The sequence below is a fragment of the Megalobrama amblycephala genome, linkage group LG22 (assembly GCF_018812025.1).
Source record: "Megalobrama amblycephala isolate DHTTF-2021 linkage group LG22, ASM1881202v1, whole genome shotgun sequence".
NCBI classification, from domain to species: Eukaryota; Metazoa; Chordata; class Actinopteri; order Cypriniformes; family Xenocyprididae; genus Megalobrama; species Megalobrama amblycephala.
In genome coordinates, this window is record NC_063065.1 from 12,825,208 (window position 1) to 12,850,025 (window position 24,818).

General features: G+C 36.6%; 1 protein-coding gene across 3 annotated transcripts; it reads right to left on the minus strand.

Moving 5' to 3' along the window:
* Window positions 1-938: 938 nt before the first annotated feature.
* map7d2b (MAP7 domain containing 2b) lies at window positions 939-24,310 on the minus strand. 3 transcript variants are annotated; one of them, XM_048174954.1, is made up of 17 exons: window positions 24,037-24,310; window positions 22,684-22,752; window positions 22,141-22,304; window positions 16,538-16,640; window positions 15,352-15,444; window positions 12,509-12,604; window positions 12,249-12,379; window positions 8,137-8,258; window positions 7,810-8,033; window positions 7,383-7,515; window positions 7,115-7,295; window positions 6,259-6,363; window positions 5,467-5,514; window positions 5,297-5,375; window positions 4,831-4,957; window positions 4,454-4,707; window positions 939-2,217 (listed from the first exon to the last, which is right to left on the minus strand). In XM_048174954.1, the coding sequence occupies exons 1-16, from the start codon at window positions 24,062-24,064 to the stop codon at window positions 4,461-4,463; spliced, it is 1,950 nt and encodes a 649-aa protein (XP_048030911.1). In that variant the 5' UTR covers window positions 24,065-24,310; the 3' UTR covers window positions 939-2,217; window positions 4,454-4,460. The 3 variants fall into 3 exon arrangements, with proteins under 3 accessions (XP_048030911.1, XP_048030913.1, XP_048030914.1); XM_048174956.1 differs by lacking the exon at window positions 15,352-15,444 and having other exon boundaries at window positions 24,037-24,309; XM_048174957.1 differs by lacking the exons at window positions 15,352-15,444; window positions 22,141-22,304; window positions 22,684-22,752; window positions 24,037-24,310 and having other exon boundaries at window positions 16,538-16,921.
* Window positions 24,311-24,818: the final 508 nt, after the last annotated feature.

The window sequence follows — 24,818 nt, forward strand, 5'->3', positions numbered from 1 at the left end:
CAAAGAGAGAAGTGAATGTTAATTTGAGTAGTCTAATGTAAATATTGATCTAGTCTTTATTTTTAGTTGGAAGGTGGGTGCCATTTTGTTTTGCATTACCTTTTTTCTCCTGGTTATGTTAGAGAGTTAGCTTAGACTATTTTGTTTTCTTTTCTTTGTAGCTAATATAGCTAGTTGGTTATATAGGAGTTAGCTTTGTTATTTTGGCCTTGCCCCCTTCTGATACCCTTTTTTAATTCTCATTTGTTGATTTATATAAATAAAACTACTTTTGCTGCAATTTACAGTGGTTGTTGGGGTTATTTTAGCCATTCTGGGCCGCACGTCCTGATATTGCAGAGTTAGATGCGTTCCTGGGTCAACATATTTTGTTGATCCTGGAACAACATTCTAGTCTGAAAATTTAGTCTTAACCCTATTCCTACCCCTAAACCTAACCCTACCCATAAATTATCCCAAAAATCAGAGGGAAATGATAGATGAATAACACTGATGTAGAAGCACCAATTCATGATTTTAAGCCTAAACTTGACATAATCTGTAAACTTGTCCCTCAAATCTGATTGGTTGATTTGAATGTTGTTCCAGGATCAACAAAAATGTTGACCCAGGAAGATGTTGAACTCAGCAATATCAGGTTATGCTTCTGGGCCTGGAGACGGAGGTTTTGCTGCTGTTTCACATTCATTCCCCACCAACCATATTTCTGTTGCGATCCTCCCCTAGACCAATTAGGCCGTAACTCTTTATAACTCTAGTGGTAATACACTGTCTTTTTTGTTGTTTTTTGCAATTTGGAAAGATCTTTATATTATCAAATATTCTGACATATCATGTGTGACAACAAGCCTGGTCTGTTCTACTGTACATGCACGATTAATGCAAGCACAATGACACTTTAAACCAGTAAAATTATATAAATTGTGAATAAGGAAAGCTCATGGTGTGATACATGTTTTATTGTTATGTCAGTGTCTCAGGGTTCAGCAACTTCAAAGCAGCTGATGCATGCACCATTTCTCAAATGTCATTTTGAAGTGCTGAATTTCAGTAGTAACCCATCACTCTCTGTATAATTGAAAATGTAATCAACATCCGCATCCCAAGTCTTGTCATGATAGATAGATAGATAGACAGACAGATAGATAGATAGACAGAAACTTACAACTTTCAAGAAATTTGTTCCTTATTGGTCCTGTGCATCTGAAGTTTTACACAACAGCATCATGATACATACCATTGAAATCACCACCAAACATCAAAAATGAGCTCACATGCAAAGCTCACTAGCACCCTGAGTATACAAGATGGTAAACAGTGTACTTTAAGCAACATGTTCAGCAAGTACAGGTCTTTTTAGCCACTACTGTACAGTTGTGGGATGCTGAATTATCTTGATTTGTGTTGCTATTTTATGGTTGCTTGGTTTTCTTGATCTGCATAGAGCTGTGTGCAATGATGTCATATAACAAAACAAAACAAAACAGACAAAGTCTGTGAAGAATTAAAAGCACTATGCTATTTAACACAACGGAATTGTGCACTTTTAATTCCATTTTTAAGCTTTTACACAATAAATTACATTAGAAGTACACTTTTTTTTCTGTATACATCCCCATAACTTCTAACTGCTGACTAATAATACATTAATGCCAGTATAACAGTGTTATGATGGAATAATATCACACTTTACATCTATTCATATCCACTTTCAGACTACAAAGCTTGGATTGCGAAGAAGTCATGGATTTACACAATATACTGATTGCAAACCCCAGCCAATGTAATACAGCACAATCATCAGACTCAGCACATAACTGCTCGGTTTGCCGGTCATTTATGCAACAGAAAAAAAAACAAATTACACAATGGAGCTGCTACAATTGTCACGGTGTATCACTCATCAATGCTACAGGTGTATAACAGGACTAAGAAGAACACTAGGACTGCGCTAATACAGTTGCTTTGTCTGGTGATACTACGGTGAAATCGTGTGAAATATAATATCTACGAGGAGCAGGCAAAACTTTATTTTATGTGTGGGGAATCAACTGTCAGGGTGTCTTTTCTTTGCTATTAACACATGGTTTGACATTCAGTCCTTATTCTCCTGTTCAAGAGGATATTCAGGCTCTAATGAAGATGCTGAGGCACAAAGGGCTGGTCTCATTTTTCTGCTCCACTCCAGTTCAGTCAAGCCCCGTGCTTCAACAGTGTCTAAAACAGAAAAAAAAAAACAATATGAGATGGTTAAAGGGATAGTTTCTCCAAAAATGAATATTCTGTTCCTCATTTGATCACCTTCATGTTGTTTCAAATTTGCTTGACTTTTTTTGAAGAATGAAAATGGGCAATTGAACAAGTTGTTCTTTTGAGCCAGATCGTTTTAATGAATCAGTTGCTCAGGGTCACAAAACAAGTTTGAATGATTCATTCATGAATCTGACATCGCCACTGTCTGATCTCATGAACGAGTCATTTTGTGTTCCACAGAAGGAAGACAGTCATACAGCTTTGGAATGACATGATGGTGAGTAAATGATGGTAGAACTTCCATTTTTGGATGAACTATCCCTTTGAGACACTACAGACAAAAACATTGTTTTTTCCTGCACTGCTCAGTTTTTTGAGATTTTGGGATATTTGGCTTTTCACAATATGTTTTTTTTTAGACTAGTGCACTTAAAACATCCAAAATACACATTTTAAGTGTTTATTTTATTACAATTTTTCTATTTGTGTCTGTCAATTTTCTTTTCTTTTCAATTTTCTGTCAATTAAAATACATCTTTATCTTTAAAAGCCATTTTCTCAAAATGAAGTTTTAGCACTTACATACACCAAACTTTACAGTTTTATTCCTATGTATATTCTGCTGATTTTTTTTTTTTAAATTTTTTATCAGAGGTGTTTGTTCATATACCATTTGCCTGATTTTATACAACATTTTGTTTTAGTGACATTATATTTTAGTGAATTTCTCTGACACCATACATGTCACAGTTTTAAGATGTCCTGTAAAGAGTACATTCAGCTTTTTTTTTTTTTTTTTACCAAATGTTTGGAGGTTTCACCAGGACAGCAACTTCTCCTTTAAAAATGGCTGAATGATCAAATTTAGCACTCTTGGAAATATGATATTTTGTAATTAACATTTAAATCTGACTAATTTTCAAATTGTTTGTTATAAATCAACATCTCAGGAAAATGTTATGGGGTTTCTAATCAAAATATGATTTCTGTTACAAAACAGGACATTGATTTCATACATGTCCTCAGTAGAGGACACCGGGACTTAAATTATGTTTATCAGGCATTTTAGGAGACACAAGAAGTGAATAGGGAAAGAAATTACATATCACTATTCCTATGAAATATTAGATATTATTATGAAAATGTTGTCAACTATTACTCCCATTATTACACTTCTTCTTTCATTACATGTTGCTCCAAGAACACTCCGTTATATCTTTCATAACATAGTCGAGAATCATCTTTAAACAAAGTCTGGTTAAAAAAAATCCTGAAATCTAAAAATTGATTGGTGAATGAAAAAAAAAAATCCCATTGTTTTTGCCTATACATGTCATTTCATGTCATTTTATTTTTTAAACAACTGAGGCCTGGTGTCCACTTACGAGGACATAGCATAACATATGAATAAAATATAATTTTTCCAAAAAAAAAAAAGAAGTTTGTTACTTATGTTCTAAACAATGTAATGACATGAAAAAATACTAAATTCAAAAAAACGTTTTTTTCCCCACCCCAGGTCTTAGGAGGTTAACTAAAAAAGAGTAATATATTTATACAGTATTTATTAATCATTGTTAATGTTAGTTAATAAATAATTAGTTAATAAATACAACTATTCATTGTTATTTCATTTGTGCTCAGGTCTATTAAATAATACGAACAGATACAACTTTTGATTTTAATAATGTATTAGTAAATGCTGAAATTAACATTAACTAAGATTAATTAATGCTTTAGAAGTATTTTCCATTGTTAGTTCATGATAACTAATATGACTAATTTTAAAAAATGGAACCTTATTGTAAAGTGTTACCAAATATATCCAAAATCCCCTTCTGTAAACACCTTTGACTCAAATATATCATCAAAATGAAACAAGGATTTTGAATCTGGCTTCATACAATGTTCATATTTATGTTCTGGAAATGTATACAAATTTGTGCATGTTTAATTAGATAATTCCTAATTTGCATATTTAATGATCCATTTCAGAAAACTTATAATGCAAAAAATGTTGGCATTTCTTAATGTAACCAATCAAATGGGAAATTATGGTGATATCTATTTGTTAATTTTTTATTCACATGGGGTGTCTTGCATTAATTTAATGCATTTTTAAAATTATTTTAACAATATCTCTGAGTCAACAGCTGTAAAAACCAAACCAAAACAAAAAATTGTAGTTTTCAGCAATCACCTTTATATTAGATGTTGAGCTTGTCTGAGGTCGGTCTAAGACTCTGGAAAAGTGATGAGTCAATAGCAGCGCTACTGCAATCCTGGATCAGGTTCTTGTTGCAGTCACCAAAATCTGGAGCAGCAGACACTTTGGGATGTGAGACCTGCCCGGTCAGAACGAGGATGTCGTCCAAAGCCACAGAAGTCATGCTGTTCTGTGAGATCTCGCTGATGGGGGAATATTCTGGAACTAGATCATCTCTGGACACAGGGCTGCAAGGAAACGCATTTTGATTCTTTACAGGGACTGCCAAAGTTTTATCAATGTGGTAAGCAAGCTATAATCTGACCTATTTTCTCTAAAATAACATGGTATGACTTTGTTGAAGGCCTGACCTGACATCCATGGACTGGACTCCATCAGAGAGATCATCCGCCACGCTGCTCTTTGCTTCCAGTGGCTCAAGGCATATGATTGGAGATTCCGACATTGCCTTTGGTGGACTGTTAATCGCTGTGTTACCTGTTGTGCAAGATTAAAGAAGTTTAATCTACAATAAAATTAAATAATAATAAATAAGTTATTTTACCAGATTATCGAAATTCTATTTTAGTGGAAGAGCTAAAACACTAATTTCAGTTCTTAATTACACCACTTGATGGCACTCTTTCATTTTTTCTATAAACAATGTAGATTTTCCACATGCTGAGTCACTCAGCAACAAGAAACAGATTAATGAGTGTGCATGTTGGAGTGAATTACAAGGACTGATGCTTTTACACTGTGAAAAGGAAGCTTAAGTGTTGATACGTGTCCACTGTAGATCTGTATAGTGATACGGGTCATATCATGAGTCAATACCTCCAGTTTCCAAGGGAGACGGTGAGATAGACTGGGAAACAGAAATGGGGGATGGGACTTCCATCTGCGCCTCTTCTTTCTATCCATAACGTGACATGAAGTATTATTTGCTACAGTCAGTAAATCATTGTCATCTGATAATGTAATTAGCCTGCAGAGAATTCATTTACCTTTTCTCCATCTTGTTTTCTTGTCCTTTTCATAATCTCCTCAATACGCTGCCAAAATCACAGATACAAACATCACTTTACTGAATTGACTTATTATAACTGAAATATTATTAAACATAAATAAATAAACAATTGTTATGCAAATTATTCTCACTGACACATAAAATAGTAGGAGCCAGTAGGAGCTGGTCTCCCAAAAACGAATCAAAATTGACATTATTGTACACTAATATTGCATTTTATATATATATATATATATATATATATATATATATATATATATATATATATAAAGAGTTTGTCTTTGTAAACTTTAATCAAAACATAACCTCAGAAAGGACTTTCTTTGTCGGCTTGTCTGACATTTTATTTTTTAACCCCTTCCATTCAAGCAGATGGCTTCATTTTGGTATATAACATCCACTTTTGAACAGCCAATCAATTCCCAGTGGATAAAATCAAGTTTAATTTATTTTTATTGAAATACATTTAAATATCCCTTTGATATGGAAATATGTCAGATTCTGAAAGTCATTCATTCTCATTCACTCATTTCATTTTGACTTTACATGCAGACCCGGATTCAACTGCTCGCTAAAGTTTGAATTAAGCTTTAATTAAAAAAAATAAATCTGTGAAAATTAGCCCTTAGAGATTCCTACTTCATAATTACTTACCACTAAACTTTTCTTCTTATGATGTACGTCACATTGCATAATCATTGTAATAGTGTAATTGCATTTTCCATTTATTTCTTGATTTTAAATGTAAACAGACAGAAAAGATAAGAACCTTCTTCCTTTGCAGTCTCTCCTGCTCCTCCTGAATTTTCAGAAGCTCTCGCTCCTGCCTCTTCCGTTCGGCCTCTCTATGAACGCGCTGCACGGCTTCCTCCCTCTGCCAGACATCATGACACATCACATTTCCAACTATATCACATTCATCCATATCCACAGCTCAAGAAGACAGATTGGTGCTGCACGTGTTTGAGTATGTGACTGGATGGGTGAGTATGCTGAATGTGTCTTGATGAGTCAGTTTTATTTCTGTGTAATTTTGTTGTCCTTTTGTATTTATGTAATGATTACTTAGATTTTTTTTTTTATTTAGTCCATGTTCATTCTGACACCACTGCTGAAAATGTAATATATAAATATATATATTTTTACTTTTGTTTATTATTATTATTATTATTATTTAATGTTATTATTATTTAATACAATTTTTAATAGGAATTATATTAATTTTATTAATATAATGTAATATAATAATTTATAATGCATTAAATAAAATATATGCATTAAATAAAAATCTATTTTTATAAGTCCAAGACTACTGTGAATAAATATTATATTATTTTTTGTTTTGAATACATTTTAAATACATATAATATAATATAATATAATATAATATAATATAATATAATATAAAATGCTAATAAATTATAAATAAAAACTAAAACATCTATTATATGTATATATTATATTATATACTATAACATATTATATTATATTATATTATAAAAAATATTAAATAAAAAAATAAATAAATTAAATTTTCATCAGTGGTCTCGGACATTTGGACCGCACTATTTGAACAATTAATATAATTAATTGTTTTTTAATTAACATAATATAATCCCTCTGACCTGTCTCTCCAGCTCATCCTGGAGATCCTTCCAACGCTGTTCCTTTTGGTGTCTGTCCTCCTGCTCTCTCTGGCAGCGCTCCTCCTCCTGTTTCTGTCTTTTCTCCTCCGCCTGTCGAGCTGCCTGCTCCTGCCGCTGTCTCTCCTCTTCCTGCTGCCTCTGGAGTTCCTCAGCCCTGAGCCTGAGATTCATGGAGAAGATAATATATAATACAGCAGCAAACACATAAATGTGACACACAGACCCTAGAGACACACAATATCTCTACCTCTCATCTTCTAGTCGTTGCTTTTCTTCCTGCTCCTTCTGTACTCTGGCCAGGCGTCGTCTTTCTGCCAGCAGCCTGGAGGCCTCCTCGGCATCAGTGGTACCTGCTTTCCCAGTGGGAGTCACTGGAGACTCTGAAACACAAGACAGGAGGCACTTAGTCCTCATCACGTGATTGAGATCCCACTGGCACAGCAGAAGAAAGAAAGACATATGGATTTGAAACTGATGTGGGTGAGTAAATGATGACAGAAGACATGTTGTTTTGGCCTGTAGATTAGGCCTGAAATTAAAAAAAGTATTAAAAATCATTCTCACAAATTTAAATAAATCTGAAATAAAATGTAAAAAGCATAAAAGGACCCTTTTAATGAATACTATGATAGAATAGAAATAGTACAAAATTTTCATTTTTGGGTGAACTTTACCTGCATTGTGTCCAAATTCCTTGCTTGTAGATTTTGGGATTCTCTCTGCTTTGGAGGTCTTTCTCTCTAGAGTGCTGTAGCCTTTACTCTCCATGGTCCCTTTCTCTTCTCCTTCCCACTTCTTGCTTTCTAAACTTGGTGTAGTGGCTCTGTGCCTCATAGGGGAAGGGGGGTATTGACCCGGGGAAGCTGGGGACTGGATGCGGCTCTTACAGGACCTTGATCTGAATTACAAATGTAAAGGCAAAATATACACTCTGCCTACAGCTTTTAAAGTCTTTAAATAAATAATGACAACAAGTAAATTATTAGATATAAAAGATAAACCTTTTCGGAGTGCTGGGGTTCTTCTGGTTTGAAGAACTTCGGGTGGGTGTTGTTGGAGACTCAAGTTTTTTGATAGATGAGTCAGCTAAGGTTTGGGCGATACTCTTTTCTGGTTTCTCACTCTAAACACCCAGAAGAGACACAAAAATTACATATTGGCCAAATTTGCTGTTCTTACAAAGCTTAGTCTCTCAGCCAACCCAGAAACTCCTTAAAATAAAAAATTTAGATTTTCTCAGTAACACTTTAAAATAGGGATCAATTTCATAACATTTGGTATCCTGCACTGACAATTAACAACAATTTGCAGCATTTTTAAATTTAGCTTAAGGTTCATTTATAAGTATACTATTGTTTATGGTTAAATCATAATACTTTAGCTATTTTATACTTGAAATAACTTGTTAAAATGCATTAGTATATGAAAAAACAGGTATTAACTTTAATAAATGCAGCATATGAATTGTTTATTCACAATAACTAACGCATTAAAGGGATAGTTCAACCAAAAATTAAAATTCTACCCTTATTTACTCACTCTCATGATGTTATAAAATGTTTCTTTCTTCTGCAGAACATAAAAGGAGATATTTTGAGAAATGTTTCTCAAATATCTATGAATTATTTTATGTTCCACATAAGAAAGTCATACAGGATTGGAACAAGATGAAGGTTAGTAAATGATGACAGAATCTTCATTTTTGACTGAACTATCCCTTTAACAAATCAATTTTACCATCAATAGTGACAACACTGTAAACCCAAAAAGTTGGCAAAACTCTAAATATTTGAGGTAATCAATAACATCAAATTTTTTGAGTTGGAAATTTAAAGTTTAAGTAAGCAGAACTGGCAGATTTCAGTTTTGTACTCATACATTTTAACTGCTCATAACTTGAAATTATTGAGTAATTATACATTAAACTTAAAATTATTTTTTAAAAAAACTCTAAATTAGCATAAACATACTACTAAATCTCCCACTTAACATTAATCTTGCACAAAAAACATTATATAACAATTATATAACAATTTTAGCATTTATTCTCCCTTTTGGGTGTCATGGCAAAGCATGCTGGGAAATAGAAATCCTAGCCCAGTTTCAGGTAAATTTTTTTGTCTAAATAAAAAGAAACAAGTTCATAAAACTCAAAACAATGAGGTGATTCAGATTACTTAAAATGTGTCAGTTTCGTGAACTCAAAAGAAAAAGAAAGTTCTAAATACTCATAAAAGTTTGAACTTTTGAAAATTTGTTTGAACTAATTTGTTTAATTTGAGTTTGCCCTACTTAAACCAATTAATTATTTTGATCGTTAGGGTTTACAGTGAATAATATTCAACATTATCAATGATTTTTACCTTCTACACTGCAAAAAAAAAAAAAGCTTTTCTTAGAGTTTTTGTCTTGTTTCTAGTCCAAATATCTAAAAATTCTTAAATCAAGAAGCATTTTCTAGACAAGTAAAAAAGCATTTTTTGCAGTGTAGACATAATTAATGTACGATTTAAAAAACATATTTCTGTCATGGCCACTGCCAATACACATGACACAAAGCAAAGAGCAAGCAAGACATGCTGCTGCTATACAAGCATAAATGAATCACCCCCGCAGATCTATACAGGTGGAGCTGGGGAAGGTGAAGGGTTTCTGAAAGCAAGCTGCAAACTGCTACAGCAAACAATAGGCAAAAATTTGGTTGAGCAGTGAGCTCATTGGCTACAAATACAGTGGGAACCAATCAGCTGTGCCCTATAAAGAATGATGTGATTGCAAGCAGATTGGGTTAAAGGTGCCCAAGAACGTTCTTTCACAACATGTAATATAAGTCTAAGGTGTCCCCTGAATGTGTCTGTGAAGTTTCAGCTCAAAATACCCCATAGATTTTTTTTAATTAATTTTTTTAACTGCCTATTTTGGGGCATCATTAACAATGCACTGATTTACACTCGGCGCCGCCCCCTTAAATCGCATACTCCCTGCCACACCAGTTGTCGACTATATTACAGCGCATTTACAAAGTTCACACAGCTAATATAACCCTCAAATGGATCTTTACAAGATGTTCGTCATGCATGCTGCATGCATGCTTCGAATTATGTGAGTAAAGTATTTATTTTGATGTTTACGTTTGATTCTGTATGAGTTTGAGGCTATATGCTCTGTGGCTAACGGCTAATGCTACACTGTTGGAGAGATTTATAAAGAATAAAGTTGTGTTTATGAATTATACAGACTGCAAGTGTTTAAAAAATGAAAATAGCGACGGCTCTTGTCTCCGTGAATACAGTAAGAAACAATGGTAACTCTTTAACCTCATTTAACAGTACATTAGCAACATGCTAACGAAACATTTAGAAAGACAGTTTACAGATATCACTAAAAATATCATGTTATCATGGATCATGTCAGTTATTATTGCTCCATCTGCCATTTTTCGCTGTTGTTCTTGCTTACCTAGTCTGATGATTCGGCTGTGTGCAGCTCCAGACGTTAACTGGCTGCCCTTGTCTAATGCCTTTTATAATGTTGGGAACATCATGGGCTGGCATTATGCAAATATTGGGGTGTACACCCCGACTGTTACGTTAAGTCTGTTATGTTGAGATTCACCTGTTCTTCGGAGGTTGTTTAAACAAATGAGATTTATATAAGAAGGAGGAAACGATGGGGTTTGAGACTCACTGTATGTCATTTCCATGTACTGAACTCTTGTTATTTAAAGGGATAGTTCACCCAAAAATGAAAATTTGATGTTTATCTGCTTACCCCCAGGGCATCCAAGATGTAGGTGACTTTTTTTCTTCAGTCGAATGCAAATTATGATTTTTAACTGCAACCGCTGCCCTCTGTCAGTCAAATAATAGCAGTGGATAGGAACTTCAACTATAACAGTAAATAAAACTTGCTTAGACAAATCCAAATTAAACCCTGCGGCTCGTGACGACACATTAATGTCTTAAGACACGAAACGATCGGTTTGTGTGAGAAACCGAACAGTATTTATATCATTTTTTACCTTTAATACACCACTATGTCCAACTCCGTTCAGCTTCCGGCGTGTGAGGTCTGATCGCGCTCTGACAACGGAAGTGTTGTCTCGCGCTCATTGAAGTATATGGGCGAGACATCACTTCCGTCGTCAGAACGCGTTTTTTGACCTCACTAACAGGAAGCTGAACGGAGTTGGACATAGTGGTGTTTTAGAGGTAAAAAATGATATAAATACTGTTCGGTTTCTCACACAAACCGATCGTTTCGTGTCTTAAGACATCAATGTGTCGTCACGAGCCGCAGGGTTTAATTTGGATTTGTCTAAGCAAGTTTTATTTACTGTTATAGTTGAAGTTCCTATCCACTGCTATTATTTGACTGACAGACGGCAGCGGTTGCAGTTAAAAATCATAATTTGCGTTCGACTGAAGAAACAAATTCACCTACATCTTGGATGCACTGGGGGTAAGCAGATAAACATCAAATTTTCATTTTTGGGTGAACTATCCCTTTAACTATGCCAAGGTAAATTCAATTTTTGAATCAAGGGCACCTTTAAGGACTTATAAGCCGGCACCATCTAGAGTTTCATGACAGAACTTTGTATTTATTTTATGTTTCATATATCTGTCAACAGAATTGCTTGATATAAAGTCAGTATTGCGAGTTATGTCAGAATTGTGAGATATAAACTCGCAATTGCGTGTTATAGTGTCTAATTGTGAAGGGAAAAAGGGCGACGTTTCTTCTCAGAATTTTATATCTTGCAATTCTGACTTTATAAGATGCAACTGTGAGTTTATATCACGCAGTTCTGACTTTATATGATTTTTAAATCTCGCAATTCTGAAAAAAAGTCAGAATTGTGAGATAAAAAGTCGTAATTACCTTTTTTTTTTTTTTTTATTAACATACCCCTTTGCTGGACATTCACAGACCCCTGCTGAAAAATCTATGGCAATAAATCCACGACTGGACCTGGACATGCACAGATCTGAGCAGTGTAGTTGCTAGGAGACCAGCTCCTCTGTGGGTTGTATCCCACTGTGCTTTGCACCAAATATAACATTTTGGGCTATCTCTGACAAAATGTTGATCACATCCATGCAGATCAGACCTGAGGGGTTTTCGGGGTTGTGGCTGCTCCTCTGGAGTCGTTTGATGGTCCACAGAACGATGCACTAACCTTCTTCCGCTCGGCTCTATTGGGTGACGCCCTGTAAGGAGACCTGTGAGGGCTGGAGGAGGCTATTCGGGAACAAAGACAAGACACTGAGGGGCCAGAGGTCACAGGAAGACAAAGGAGCAAATAGGGGCAGGGCAGAGATTGAAAACAATTAAATAGTTAAGCTTAATATAAAAAAAAAAAACACTTGCCTTTCTCTGTCATATTAGGCAAAGTTGTGGAGGAGGAGGAGAGATGTCTGCTCAGGACAGAGTCTGGGGACTCGGGCGGAATAATAAAATCTTGGACTGCAGTGAAACATATTACAAATAGTTCCAGGGAGAAAGAAAACAAAGGCACAAACGATCAGACACAATGATAATGATATTCATTCACAGTTATTTTGAAGATAAACGCCAGAGGTTTTCTTTCTGATTAATAATTAGTGGCCATTTGGGCATGAATATTTACACTGATCAAAGACTTTCATGGCGAACAGCAGGCTCATTTTCATATGAGGTAGATTTCTGTACAGATTTGCTAAGCTAGGATGTTTGTTAAACTCGGATGTTGCATTTAAAATGAGCCAACAGATGAGACCCCCTTATGCATTCTTTAGGGAGTGCAACGCAGCTCAAGGCGGTTCAAGATTTCACATCCTCTCCTGTGCATCCGGACCCCTTACTGGGCGGGGAAGAATATGACGGTCTCCATAGCTGATGCACGTAATCTCTATGTCCTGTTATAGGAATTATGATTGGTTCTATATCCAAACATTTTCATTTCCTCATTAATATGCATTTACATTCACCTTAAAAAAAGACACAGACAGTAAAAAAATAGTCCAAAATACAAACAAAAAATAGGAAGATGTCTGCCCATGCAAAACCTGATGATAGGGTGTTTCCAGGGCACTGCAACATAAATATAGCGTACAACTGCACATTCACCACAAAGAGTATTATGATGGTTACAACTAGACTTTTACATTTTATGAAGTCAACATCAGGGTACTGCTATGTGGCTGCTAATGTAACAGAGGCTAGACGCTAGAGACTGCGGTCTTTAGCATCTTTGGTAGTGCGCCCGCCTCCCATGCCAGAAACACCAGTTTGAATCCCTCTTGGAGTAGTGCAAGTAGAACCGGAGGGGTTACACTAAGATGTTCTGAGAGTTTTTTTTCTGTGGATAACACTATTTGAAATAAAATGAAAATATTTGCCTTCTGGTTTTTTTTATTTTTTACATTACATTAATATTTAATTTCATTTGGCTTCAGGTATACAGTATACAGTATGTAATGTATGTAATACAAAACAACAGTATGAAAGCCAATTGTTTATATGCTAATATAAAGTAGCATATTGCTATTTGATTGATTTTTAGCATATTGCTATGCGGAAGTTCAGGGTTTTGAGTAGTTTTCAGCATACTGCTCTAGGGTGTTTTGAGTGGATTCTCACTGGCTTGAGTCCAAAGTGCCGACACACTATGTTATTCTGGTCCCTTGATACGCTCATATTCCTCATTCAAAGTCAAAGGGTTTTTTTCACCTGTTTTATCATCTGACAGGCAATGATTTTAAGTCAGATCACTTAGAAATGATGATTTAATACATGAACAATAGCAACAGTGATGTTTGCCTTAATAGAGTTCACACAAAAATGAAAATTCTGTCATTAATTACTCACCCTCATGTCGTTCCACACCCGTAAGACCTTCGTTCATCTTCGGAACACAAATTAAGATATTTTTGATGAAATCTGAGAGGTATATGACTCGTCCATAGACAGCAATATAATCACCACTTTCAAGGTCCTGAAAGGTACTAAAGACATCGTTAAAACAGTCGACGTGACTACAGTGATTCAAACTTAATTTTATGAAGCGACGAGAATACTTTTTGTGTGCAAAAACAAAACAAAAATAATGACTTTATTCAACAATATCTTCTCTTCTGTGTCATTTTCATACGTTGTTTACGTCCAGAGCTTCTAGATTCTATGTCAGAGCGTCGACTCATTATTGGCTGGCTCCTGCGTCAACATCACACGCATGCGTCATGCTGCTCACGTGCGCAGCTTTGGCTAATACTGAGCCGGCATTCGGACGTAAACATGGAAGCTTTCACTGTGCTTACTGCGGCAACTGTGTAAGGATAATGACAGGGAAGAGAAGAGATTGTTGAATAAAGACGTTATTTTTGTTTTGTTTTTGTGCACAAAAAGTATTCTTGTTGCTTCATAAAATTAAGGTTGAACCACTGCAGTCACGTCGACTGTTTTAACGATGTCTTTAGTGCCTTTCTGGACTTTAAAAGTGGTGATTATATTGCTGTCTATGGATGAATCATATACCTCTCAGATTTCATCAAAAATATCTTAAATTGTGTTCCGTAGATGAACGAAGGTCTTACGGGTGTGGAGCGGCATAAGGGTGAGTGATTAATGACAGAATTTTAATTTTTGGTGAACTAACCCTTTAACAAGCACCAGTAATAATAAAACTCACCACAGAAATAAACAAGAAAACAGAACATCAAAAACACCTATGGGCAAAGCCAATATACACTACAGTTCAAAAGTTTGGGGTTAGTAAGATTTAAAAAAAAATAAATTAATACTTTTATTCAGCAAGGATGCAATAAATTGATCAAAAGTGACAGTAAAGACTTTTCTTTTGAAGGATCATGTGACACTAGAGTAATGGTTGCTGAAAATTCAGCTTTGCCATCACAGGTATAAATTATATTTTAAAATATATTCAAATGGAAAAAAAGTTATTTTAATATGTAATAATATTTCATAATAACACTATGTTTTACTGTATTTTTGATCTGCCTTGGTGAGCATAAGAGACTCCTTTCAAAAATATTAAAAAATCTTACTGCCCCCAAACTTTTGAACGGCAGTGTAGATCTTAGGACGCATATAACTTACACTTATGTAAAATCTCATGCACATGCAAACCATCACAAATACAACATCTGAATCACTGTGACTCAAACTTTATGAAGTGAACGGGGACGACACACAAAGCAGCATGAAGTCAGTACCGTTCCTGGATTTGCTGGCAGGAGGAGTAGCAGCGGGGTCATTGGCTAAGGAGGCTGAAGCAGGAGGAGAGGGCGGGGAAATCTTAGGATCACCTGTGCGGCAGGTGATGCAAAGCAGAGAAAGCACAGGTGCGTGAGCACGACAAGAGTATTTCACAAGCTCACATTGAATATTATGAGAAGTCATAACTGTGTCCCTGTGAAATACTGATATACCCCGTCAGCAGTTTTTCTCTGACGGGAAGCTGCATAATTTCCAGCAGGGCATTTTTATTCATTTATTTATTTATTTAAAAAAAAGTAATTTTGCTAATAAAAGCAGGATGGTAATATGAACCACTGCAAGATGAAATAACCCAGAGCATGCATCTAATGCGATGATATCAGGTTATCAAAGAGCCTAATGTTCTCCAAGGGCAACCAAACTCATTCTCAATCATTCGCCCTTAATACCCACAAAGCAAAACAGATGTGCATGTTATCCAGATATATTATAAATCTGACTCAGGATCAGGCTTAGAGCTCTGCTCTTTGACAGTGTAAATAATTGATGTAGTTATGAATGCACCACAGATTCAGGGTGGTGCTTTCGTGTCTGTCTTAAAAGCAGCATTTTTTTCCTAGAGCTGATTTGATTTACTCGAGCCTCAGGTCTACTTTTTAGGAGAGTTATAGGCTTGTGTAATTGAAACGTTGGGGTGAGGTGTGGGGGGAAGCATTGTTTAAAGTCAGAATGTGACAGTGACAGAGCAAAACGCCTTCAGCTGCGCAGTCTAATATGCCCTGTGCAGGCACAGTGACAGCACAGTTTATGGTGATTGTTCTCTAGCCAAAACAGCCCAAATTGCCCCTTGCCCCCAGGCAGAGCTATTGCACGGATGATTTATAATGACTATGAGTCTCTGATCAGTCGCTGACAGCGCTAACCTTGAGGCAGAGTGTTTTTCTGTGACTGGGACGACTCCTTGAGATCAGCAACAGCTCGACGCCTGTGTGACACTGCAGCTCCCACACAAAACAGCTGCATCTGTCTGATTTCCATCCCACAGCTCCAGTACCAGTCAATATCGCAGTCGGTTTTACAACAAAAGGGCTGCAGTGCAGTTTCCACACCCTGTTTTCCTATCTCTCCAACTGAGAGTTCACACAAGGGACCCTCCACGCCCTAGCAAACGCACACACTCACCCTCGCAGACTCCGGGAGGTCCGCCCCAGGTCCATCGTTTGGGCCTCTGGTCCACCTGCAGGTTCCGTTCCATGGAACGTCGCATCAAGGCCTCCAGTCGCTCCTGTTCGTTGCGTTCAAAAACAGGAAAGAAAAGAGACTCTCTGACAGAGCTGTCGCTACGACGCCGAGAGGATGGGGATGAGGCTGGCTGCTCCATGGCGACCACCTCTCCTATCCGTCTCCGACTCTCCCTCTCTCCCTGTTCTTCCTCCCTGTATGTGTGCGAGCAAAATGACGAGGGCCTTGCCTTCTGTTTCTGCCTCTCTCTCCCTCACTCTCCCTTGCACTCAGCGACTCTCTCTTTGTATCTCTCTCCTCCCAGGTGACCGTGTGTCTAAGAGAGAGCATAGCCAGACGGAGGAGAGAACTGCCATACGTAACTCCACCCACACCCTCCCCCCTCAGCAGCTGACAGAAATGGAGAGCACACACACACACACGGACAGTGTATTACAATGACACAGGTTGAATCAGTGAAAACAGGGAAGCCTATATGTATTTTCCTGAAATTCTCTCTCTATCTACCACATCTCTCTGCATTTCCTCTCACCAGTATAACATTGTTTCTCTCTCTGATTTTAACATTTTGAATGACTGATTTAGCATATTCTGACTCTTTCTGAAGCACTGATGTTTACACATGCAAAATTACACAATTAAACAGCCTTCCAGATTCAGGGGAGTACAACACATTATCAGTATAATCATAAAAGTAAAATAATGTGGCTCTCTGGAGTATTGGTCAACATGGCATTCAAGTAATATGTATAATGATCGTTAAACTGGGTATAAATGACCGCCCCAGGTCACCAATTTTTTTCATAGCTTATCTCTGTTCTAGTTTATCTCATATCACTCAGTAGCCTCTTTGTTTATAATAAAGATGTATATAACACACTTTACAAAGGGATCCCTTGTGAAAAAGAAGTGTGCTAAAATGTATTTTATGTGCACTTGTAGTGTACTTCAAATCTTAAAAGTACATTTTGGACTGTACTTGAAAATATTATTTTAATATCTTTTAAAAAGTGTCCTATGTAATAATGTCAAATTAAAAGCTTGATTTTAAAGTACCATCTAAATCATTATGTTTTAATAAACTTATGTTGTGCTTTAAAGATGTACACTTATTTTGATTTGTTGACTAACATACTAAAGCACATGTAAAGTACTTGTCTATGATTTTAAACTGTAGTACATTATTCAATATTATGTTTGAAGTTAATATATTTTAAATGTACTAAACTTGAACATCATCATTACAAATGTGTAATCTCCAAGGCTTGATATTAACTTTTTTGCTCACCAGCCACTGTGGCTAGTGGTTTTCTAAAGTTACTAGCCACTCAGCATTTTCACTGGCCACAATTTTGACACTGATACCATGAAAAACTGCAATATAGATATTTTTAATATTATCACATAATTTTGGCGCAAGTGTATTAGGCTGCTGTCACTTGAAGACCTGATGCACGGATCCATTATTCTGTTACACATGCGTTTTCTTTCCCAACTGTTTGCGTTCACTTAAAACAATACTGACTGTGTTTACGTGAATACTCACCAAAACTGGCATTTTGACATTATTTTATGTGTATTTGACTGTTTAAGGGCAATACGCAGTGAAAAGAACTAAATTTAGTACTGAGAGGTGGCTTTATGTGTGCGCACTTTGGTTGTGAGCACAAAATCTGTGGGAATGAGTGAAATTATGTGCAACCCCACGCCGAAATTTAAACCCTGTAACACCAACAATATTCATCCGGAGCTAATGAAATGAGTGAGTGAGGGAAGGCGGGTTTGTGTGTCAGCTTGCTGTCTGAGAGATGAGAGAGCAAGAAAGCGCCACTAGTATCGTATCTATTCTGTGGAAAATGAGTATTGGAAGCATTTCAGATAGGTATCGTTATGTATCGAAAAATCGATATTTTTGACAACACTACATTGCACTTAGTTTATTATTTCAGACGCCTTTTTAAAAGACTACAATTGAAAAATGTATATATTATGTATACAATTCAGCTTGCCAAAGTGGATAGAAGAAGTGACTGCTTTTACACGCCACTGCTGAAATCCACAGTGTACACAAAACTAGGTGGCTCATGCTGCATATTGTCTGAATGTAAATAGGCCAGGCTACTGCTACAGATTTGATACCACTGCAGATACAGAGGAGCCAGAATTAATTTAAATCCAAACACTGGCCAAGATCAGAGTCATCTGAGGTAAAACTAGACATTATAGTGGCAACGCTACCATGCCAGAACACAGAAACAGCACCACACCCTGCATACAATGATCCACTGCCTAACTGCAGTCTCTGTTAGTAGGCATCATAATGACACCATACAGTTTTATGCATCTGAGTTTCCTTTTAGCTTCTTCAAACATGCCCTTACTATGTCACACTATGTTTTTCTAGGGTAATTTGATTTGTACACATCAGTTAAGGATGGATATCGGGAAACGTGAGGTCATTTGACCACTCCAGTGAGAGTCAGACTGGGGGTGGCTAGTTTTCAATCAATATAAACAAAGACTTCGCTCTCCTGCTCAGACAAAGCTCAATGTCACAAAAGGTGGGAACTCTAGGAGGTTAAATTCGACATGAATAAAGACACAATTATGCACAGATAACAAAACTATTCCTTTCATAAAATATAACCAGAGCCCAGTAAAAATGTCAACATTTATGATGTCAGTCACCATCACAAATACGGCATCTTGAATTAAAGGTGTAATAGGTGATTCTGTACAGAAACATTTTTTGTTATACTGCTTGAAAGTTTCCTCATATCCTGATAGCAATCACTATGTTAAATGGTCTAATCATATGTGGAAGGCGTAAAACCATAAAATGTAAATCCAAGTGACCCTTCGCAAAGACCCGCCCCCCTTAGTTACTGTTGCTTTGTCCGACAAGCCATGGTGCTGTCACGCCACACACAGTGAAAAAAAAAATCGCGGAGCAAAGAGGACACTGACAACACATCGACAGACAAGACAGAGCAGGTTACTTATGATATTAAACAAAGTCCCAGCTCAAGAGCTCGTGAACCAATCATCTCTTCTAACTAGTTAATTTATAGCATCAAATAAACATGAATGAACATAAGAAGGAAAGTTGTTTCAAACGCAGAAAGAGGTCATTACACACCATTTTTCAAGTTCTGCAACATTTTGAAGCATCGAAAATACATTTTGGTCCAAAAATAACAAAAACTACGACTTTGTTCAGCATTGTATTCTCTTCCGGGTCTGTTCTCAATCCGCGTTCACGACTCCGCTTCTTCTTCTTCTTCTTTCCTGTTTTACGGCGGTTGGCATCCAGCTTATTGGTACATTACCGCCCCCTTCTGCTCCGGAGTGTGGTTCACGACTCCGCAGTGACGTTGCTGATGTAAGACGCTGCTGATGTGTTATCCGGTGCGCCAGAGCTTCGTTTACAGTCTGAGGGAGACGCACGCTGTATTCAAGCTATTCTACATTGTTTGTATTTTGGTATTGCTATATTTTTTTAAATGGTGCGTAAGTGTGCATGTCGCAGATGTCCTAAATCGCCAAAAACAACCACGGTGATGTAAAAGTGCATTACCAACGCCGAAAGATGAAAGAATTCAATGGAATCAATTCCATGGAATCAATTCAATGGAAAGGATTCCGGAAGAGAATAAAATGCTGAATAAAGTTGTAGTTTTTGTTATTTTTGGATCAAAATGTATTTTCAATGCTTCAAAAAATTCTAACTAACCCACTGATGTCACATGGACCACTTTGATGATGTTTTTATTACCTTTCTGGACATGGACAGTATACCGTACATACATTTTCAATGGAGGGACAGAAAGCTCTCGGACTAAATCTAAAATATCTTAAACTGTGTTCCGAAGATGAACGGAGGTCTTACGGGTTTGGAACGACATGAGGGTGAGTCATTAATGGCATAATTTTCATTTTTGGGTGAATTAACCCTTTAATCTTCTAACTCCTGACTGCTTTGTCGGACAAAATGGCGGATTCGGCCATGATTGGTTTTGTTATGATTGGTTAGATCGCTTGTCAATCAAACTCCCGGCGAAAGGGGCAATTATTATATACAGTCCGATTGAAATAATTTGATGTCCTACCTGCCTGTCAACATATGTTTTTACCATCGCACACCTTGTTTGCGCAGACATCATACGTCATCCGTGTGTTTCATGCTATGCAAAGTACATACAGACAGACATCAGTCATGGAGCAAACAAACAGCAGCCACCTTTTACAGTTCCTACCAAATCAAAACAATGAGTTTATGCTGCGTTCACACCATAACTACCGTGATTAAGAAATGGCAACCTGTGACGTTCTACCCGGAGCTGTTTAGTCAGACTCAGAATTATGCATTTCCAAAATGCGTTTGGACAACAATTTGCAGGGAGGGTGGGATCATATGCTTTCAATGCTAGCATGCTAACGTTAGCATTTCCCAGATCACCTACTGCACCTTTAATATAAATGCCAGTTGTTTGACTACAACGGTTAGACTTTCATATTACCAAATGAAAAATAGTGACAATTTGGCTCAGGTTAAAAGATGATGTGTGTCATTTTTATGGCATCAACAGATTTGCAAAGATAACAATTGTTTCCAAACAGATTTCCCAAATGCCTGGATCTTACATCAGACAAAATGATGTCCCACCCCAAAATTACACTATTGGTTGAGTATGTGTTGTTGTCTCATGATCAAGGTGTTGTTGTCTCACATTTACCAGCAGGGGCTAACTGTACCATGCTAACATGCTATACATGATATTTAGCATGTTAGCATGGTGCAGTTAGCCCCTGCTGGTAGATATGATGTATATACACTACCTTTCAAAAGCTTTAAAAAAATTAATTTTTTAATGTTTTTGAATGAAGTTTCTTATCCTTACAAAGACAGTAAAATCAGTAATATTGTGAATATTGTTTTCTATTTTAATACATTTTAAAATGTGATTTATTCCTGTGATGGCAAAGCTGAATTTTCAACATCATTACTCCAGTCTTCAGTGTCACATGATCCTTCAGAAATCATTCTAATATGATTTCTAATATGATTTCACTTCCTATTTTTATCAATTTTGAAAACAGTTGTGCTTCTGAATATATTTGTGGAAACTGATATTCAGAATTCTTTGAATAGAAAGTTCAAAATTGAATTACTGTCACTTATCAATTTAATGCATCCTTCTTGAATAAATGTATTTATTTCTTTAAAAAAACAGTTTGAACAGTAGTGAATATATTACTTAAATTATTCCCTTTCTGCCGCATTTGACCCCACAAACTGTTAAATATTATGTTTTAATAGCTTCGAAATTACACACACCACCTTTAAGATTAAACAAACTGAACAGAAAAAATAAATACCAAGCATAATGAATGCATAATAAAAAGAATAATTTTATCATAATATTATAAGCTAAAAATCAAAACAAAAATAAAAGGATGCAGAAATAGTAAAAAAAAACTTCACATCTGTTCTCTGAGCAGATATACCCCAAAGAGAATAAAGTTCATCTGTAACCCCTGACCTTTTCCTCCTCTATGCGCTGCCTCCTTTTCTCCTCTACGGCCGAACGCCGGAGCATCTCCTTTTGCCGCTGCTCCTCCAGACGCCTCCCTCGCTCCACCACCGAGCGTTCATACTGCTGCAGTGCGCGCTGTTCCTTCTCCCAGAGAGCTCGCTCCCGCACAGCTAGAGAAACGGTGGGGGTGTACACGGATAAGTCTATAGATTGCCCTGATATGGGAAAGGCCAAGCCTCTCCCTACCTGCTGACAATACTGATTCATTTGTGCTAAGCACTTAGTGGCATTAGAGAAGTCTTCCGCTACTCAAGATCCATCAGATTCAGTGATGAATGGAGCAGTAGTCTATTGCCCTGAAATTACCCTCTCCTTTAATTTATCCACCAGATTGTCATGAAATCCATTTAGGAATTTAAAGTGATTCTAAAGCAGGCATAATGTTATAGACAATTCCGAAAGGAACGTATCATTTTATGTTTCTTTGTTGGCACAGTAATATCTGAATCTTAGTAGGACAGACTGTTTATTAAAAAACTTGCAGCTCACCTTGGCTTCTATCTTTCTCCTCTCTTCTTTCTTTGGCCAGTCGAATTCTGTCCTTTTTCGAGCCTCCATCTTTGAGTGCGAAAAGAAATCAAATGTTAAAAATGCACATAAACAGTGAGTGAACACACCTTGACTATGGAGTCTATGGAATCATGACCCAAGCCAAGGATGTAATCACATATTCAAGCCCCACTCAATGGTAGTTATGGCCCAGTTACAAGCACTAAAACAGAGGGGTGGCTTTAATTGTGTAATGGTATGCAAATATATGCAAAGTCAAAATGCTCAAGGGAAACACAAATGCGATTTTTTGTAAAGTGATTTTCCACGATTCACAGCAGAGTCTGTGGCACAGACTGTCAGGTCCCTGTTAGCTTCAAATATAAAGCATGTTTCACACATTCTTTGCTTTTAAAGGAAAAGACATTCATATTGGACAATATGTATTATAAAATCATTATCATTATCAATTTAAATGTAGGAAGTGCAAAGCATGCCTGAAAATCAATAAACTCAATATCAAACACATTTATTCTGACGTGTCTGTTAGAAACATAGATATAAATAGCGGGTTGTCATAAGGGCTGTAGTGCAATTACACAAATGTGTTTTCTACTGCAGTGATTTTGTATGTTGGTTTCAAAAATGTTTTCCCCTTAATTGTCTTAAAGTAAAGCTTCTGGGCTGTTTTAAACACATTTATGCAATATATTAATTAAAATATTTGTTGGCTAAAACAATGGTTTGACATTTTTGCAGTTTCATGATTGTTTTACTGTTTAAATGTAGCTGTAAAGCCTATATTAAGCGGAATAAGGGCAGGTACCAATTTACCCCATGTAATGTGACAGCATGTCCTCACATTGGGGCATGTTGTCACAAAAGATCAATGTGTTTTTAATGAACTGCATCCTTTTTTTCCTGGGTAATAAACGAGGTAATCTTTAATAGCTTTTTTGTAGTCAAGACTTTAGGTATTGGTAGAAGCATAAATGTAACCAATGCTGAGAAGTATTTACTGGCATAAACAGTGACTTGGTCTTTCCTATGATATATATATATATATATATATATATATATATATATATATATATATTCATATGCAAAATAAAAGGAATACTCTCTCTCTCTCTTTACATAAGGTTTGCAAAAACGTCTGTTTCCCTTTCATAAGGATAACTCACTCTTCACCTGGACAGGTCAGTCTTAGGTTCCCCATTCTGCTCTCGCTTCAGCCGCCTGTTTCCATGACAACGTCTCTAGATGCTCGCTTTCCCAGTTATCCGTTCTTATTATCCCAGTTATCCTGGGTGAGGCTTATATATTAAAGCATCAAAATATAACATAACGTACCTGTCAGGTTTTCCACAGTCGTGGCCATGTCCAGGTTATCTCAGGGTGTACTCCAACGACTAACGTTAATATCCAGATGACATTCCGACCCAACACATTTAACTATCTCTATTTAGTTGAAAAATCAAAACACGACGGAAAACACAGTTCACCTCAGGTTTGATTCATCCGAACCTCATCACGGTCTTCGAACAGATATCACTAGTGAAGGCTGAAGCCACAAGAGCGCGAGGTTCCAAAAAATTATAACACGCTCGACCAATCGCCGCGTGCCGAGCGCACGCGCGCGTAAGCAATGCACCCAGGAGCATCGCATTACGTCATAGTTTACATTGCGCTATATATGGAAAGCTCGGCAGCTGCGCACAGGGCAGAAATTTCCCATTTATTTCCCCTGGAGACGTTTAATTTAACTTGCCTAGAAATGTATAGCCATTGCCTACTTCACTGACCACAAAGGCGAATACAGTATGCCATTTATCTAACTAGCAATATGGCCATTGTCTTATAATTGACCAGTTACATTGTAATGACTGCTCAAAATATGCAAATATCTGCCTGGATTACATATATGCATGCCTGTTTTAGAATAGACATCCAGCTACTGAAGTGTGTGAATTTAAGTGTGGCTGGTTTGTAGAATTTTAGCAATGGACAATTTTAAACACAAGCCTAACATGGCATTATAAAGAATATATGGACTAATTCTGCATGCAGACGCATGTGCATTAAGGGTACCTTTGTTTTTCACACAGCAGCACACGTGACGGGGCAAAACACAG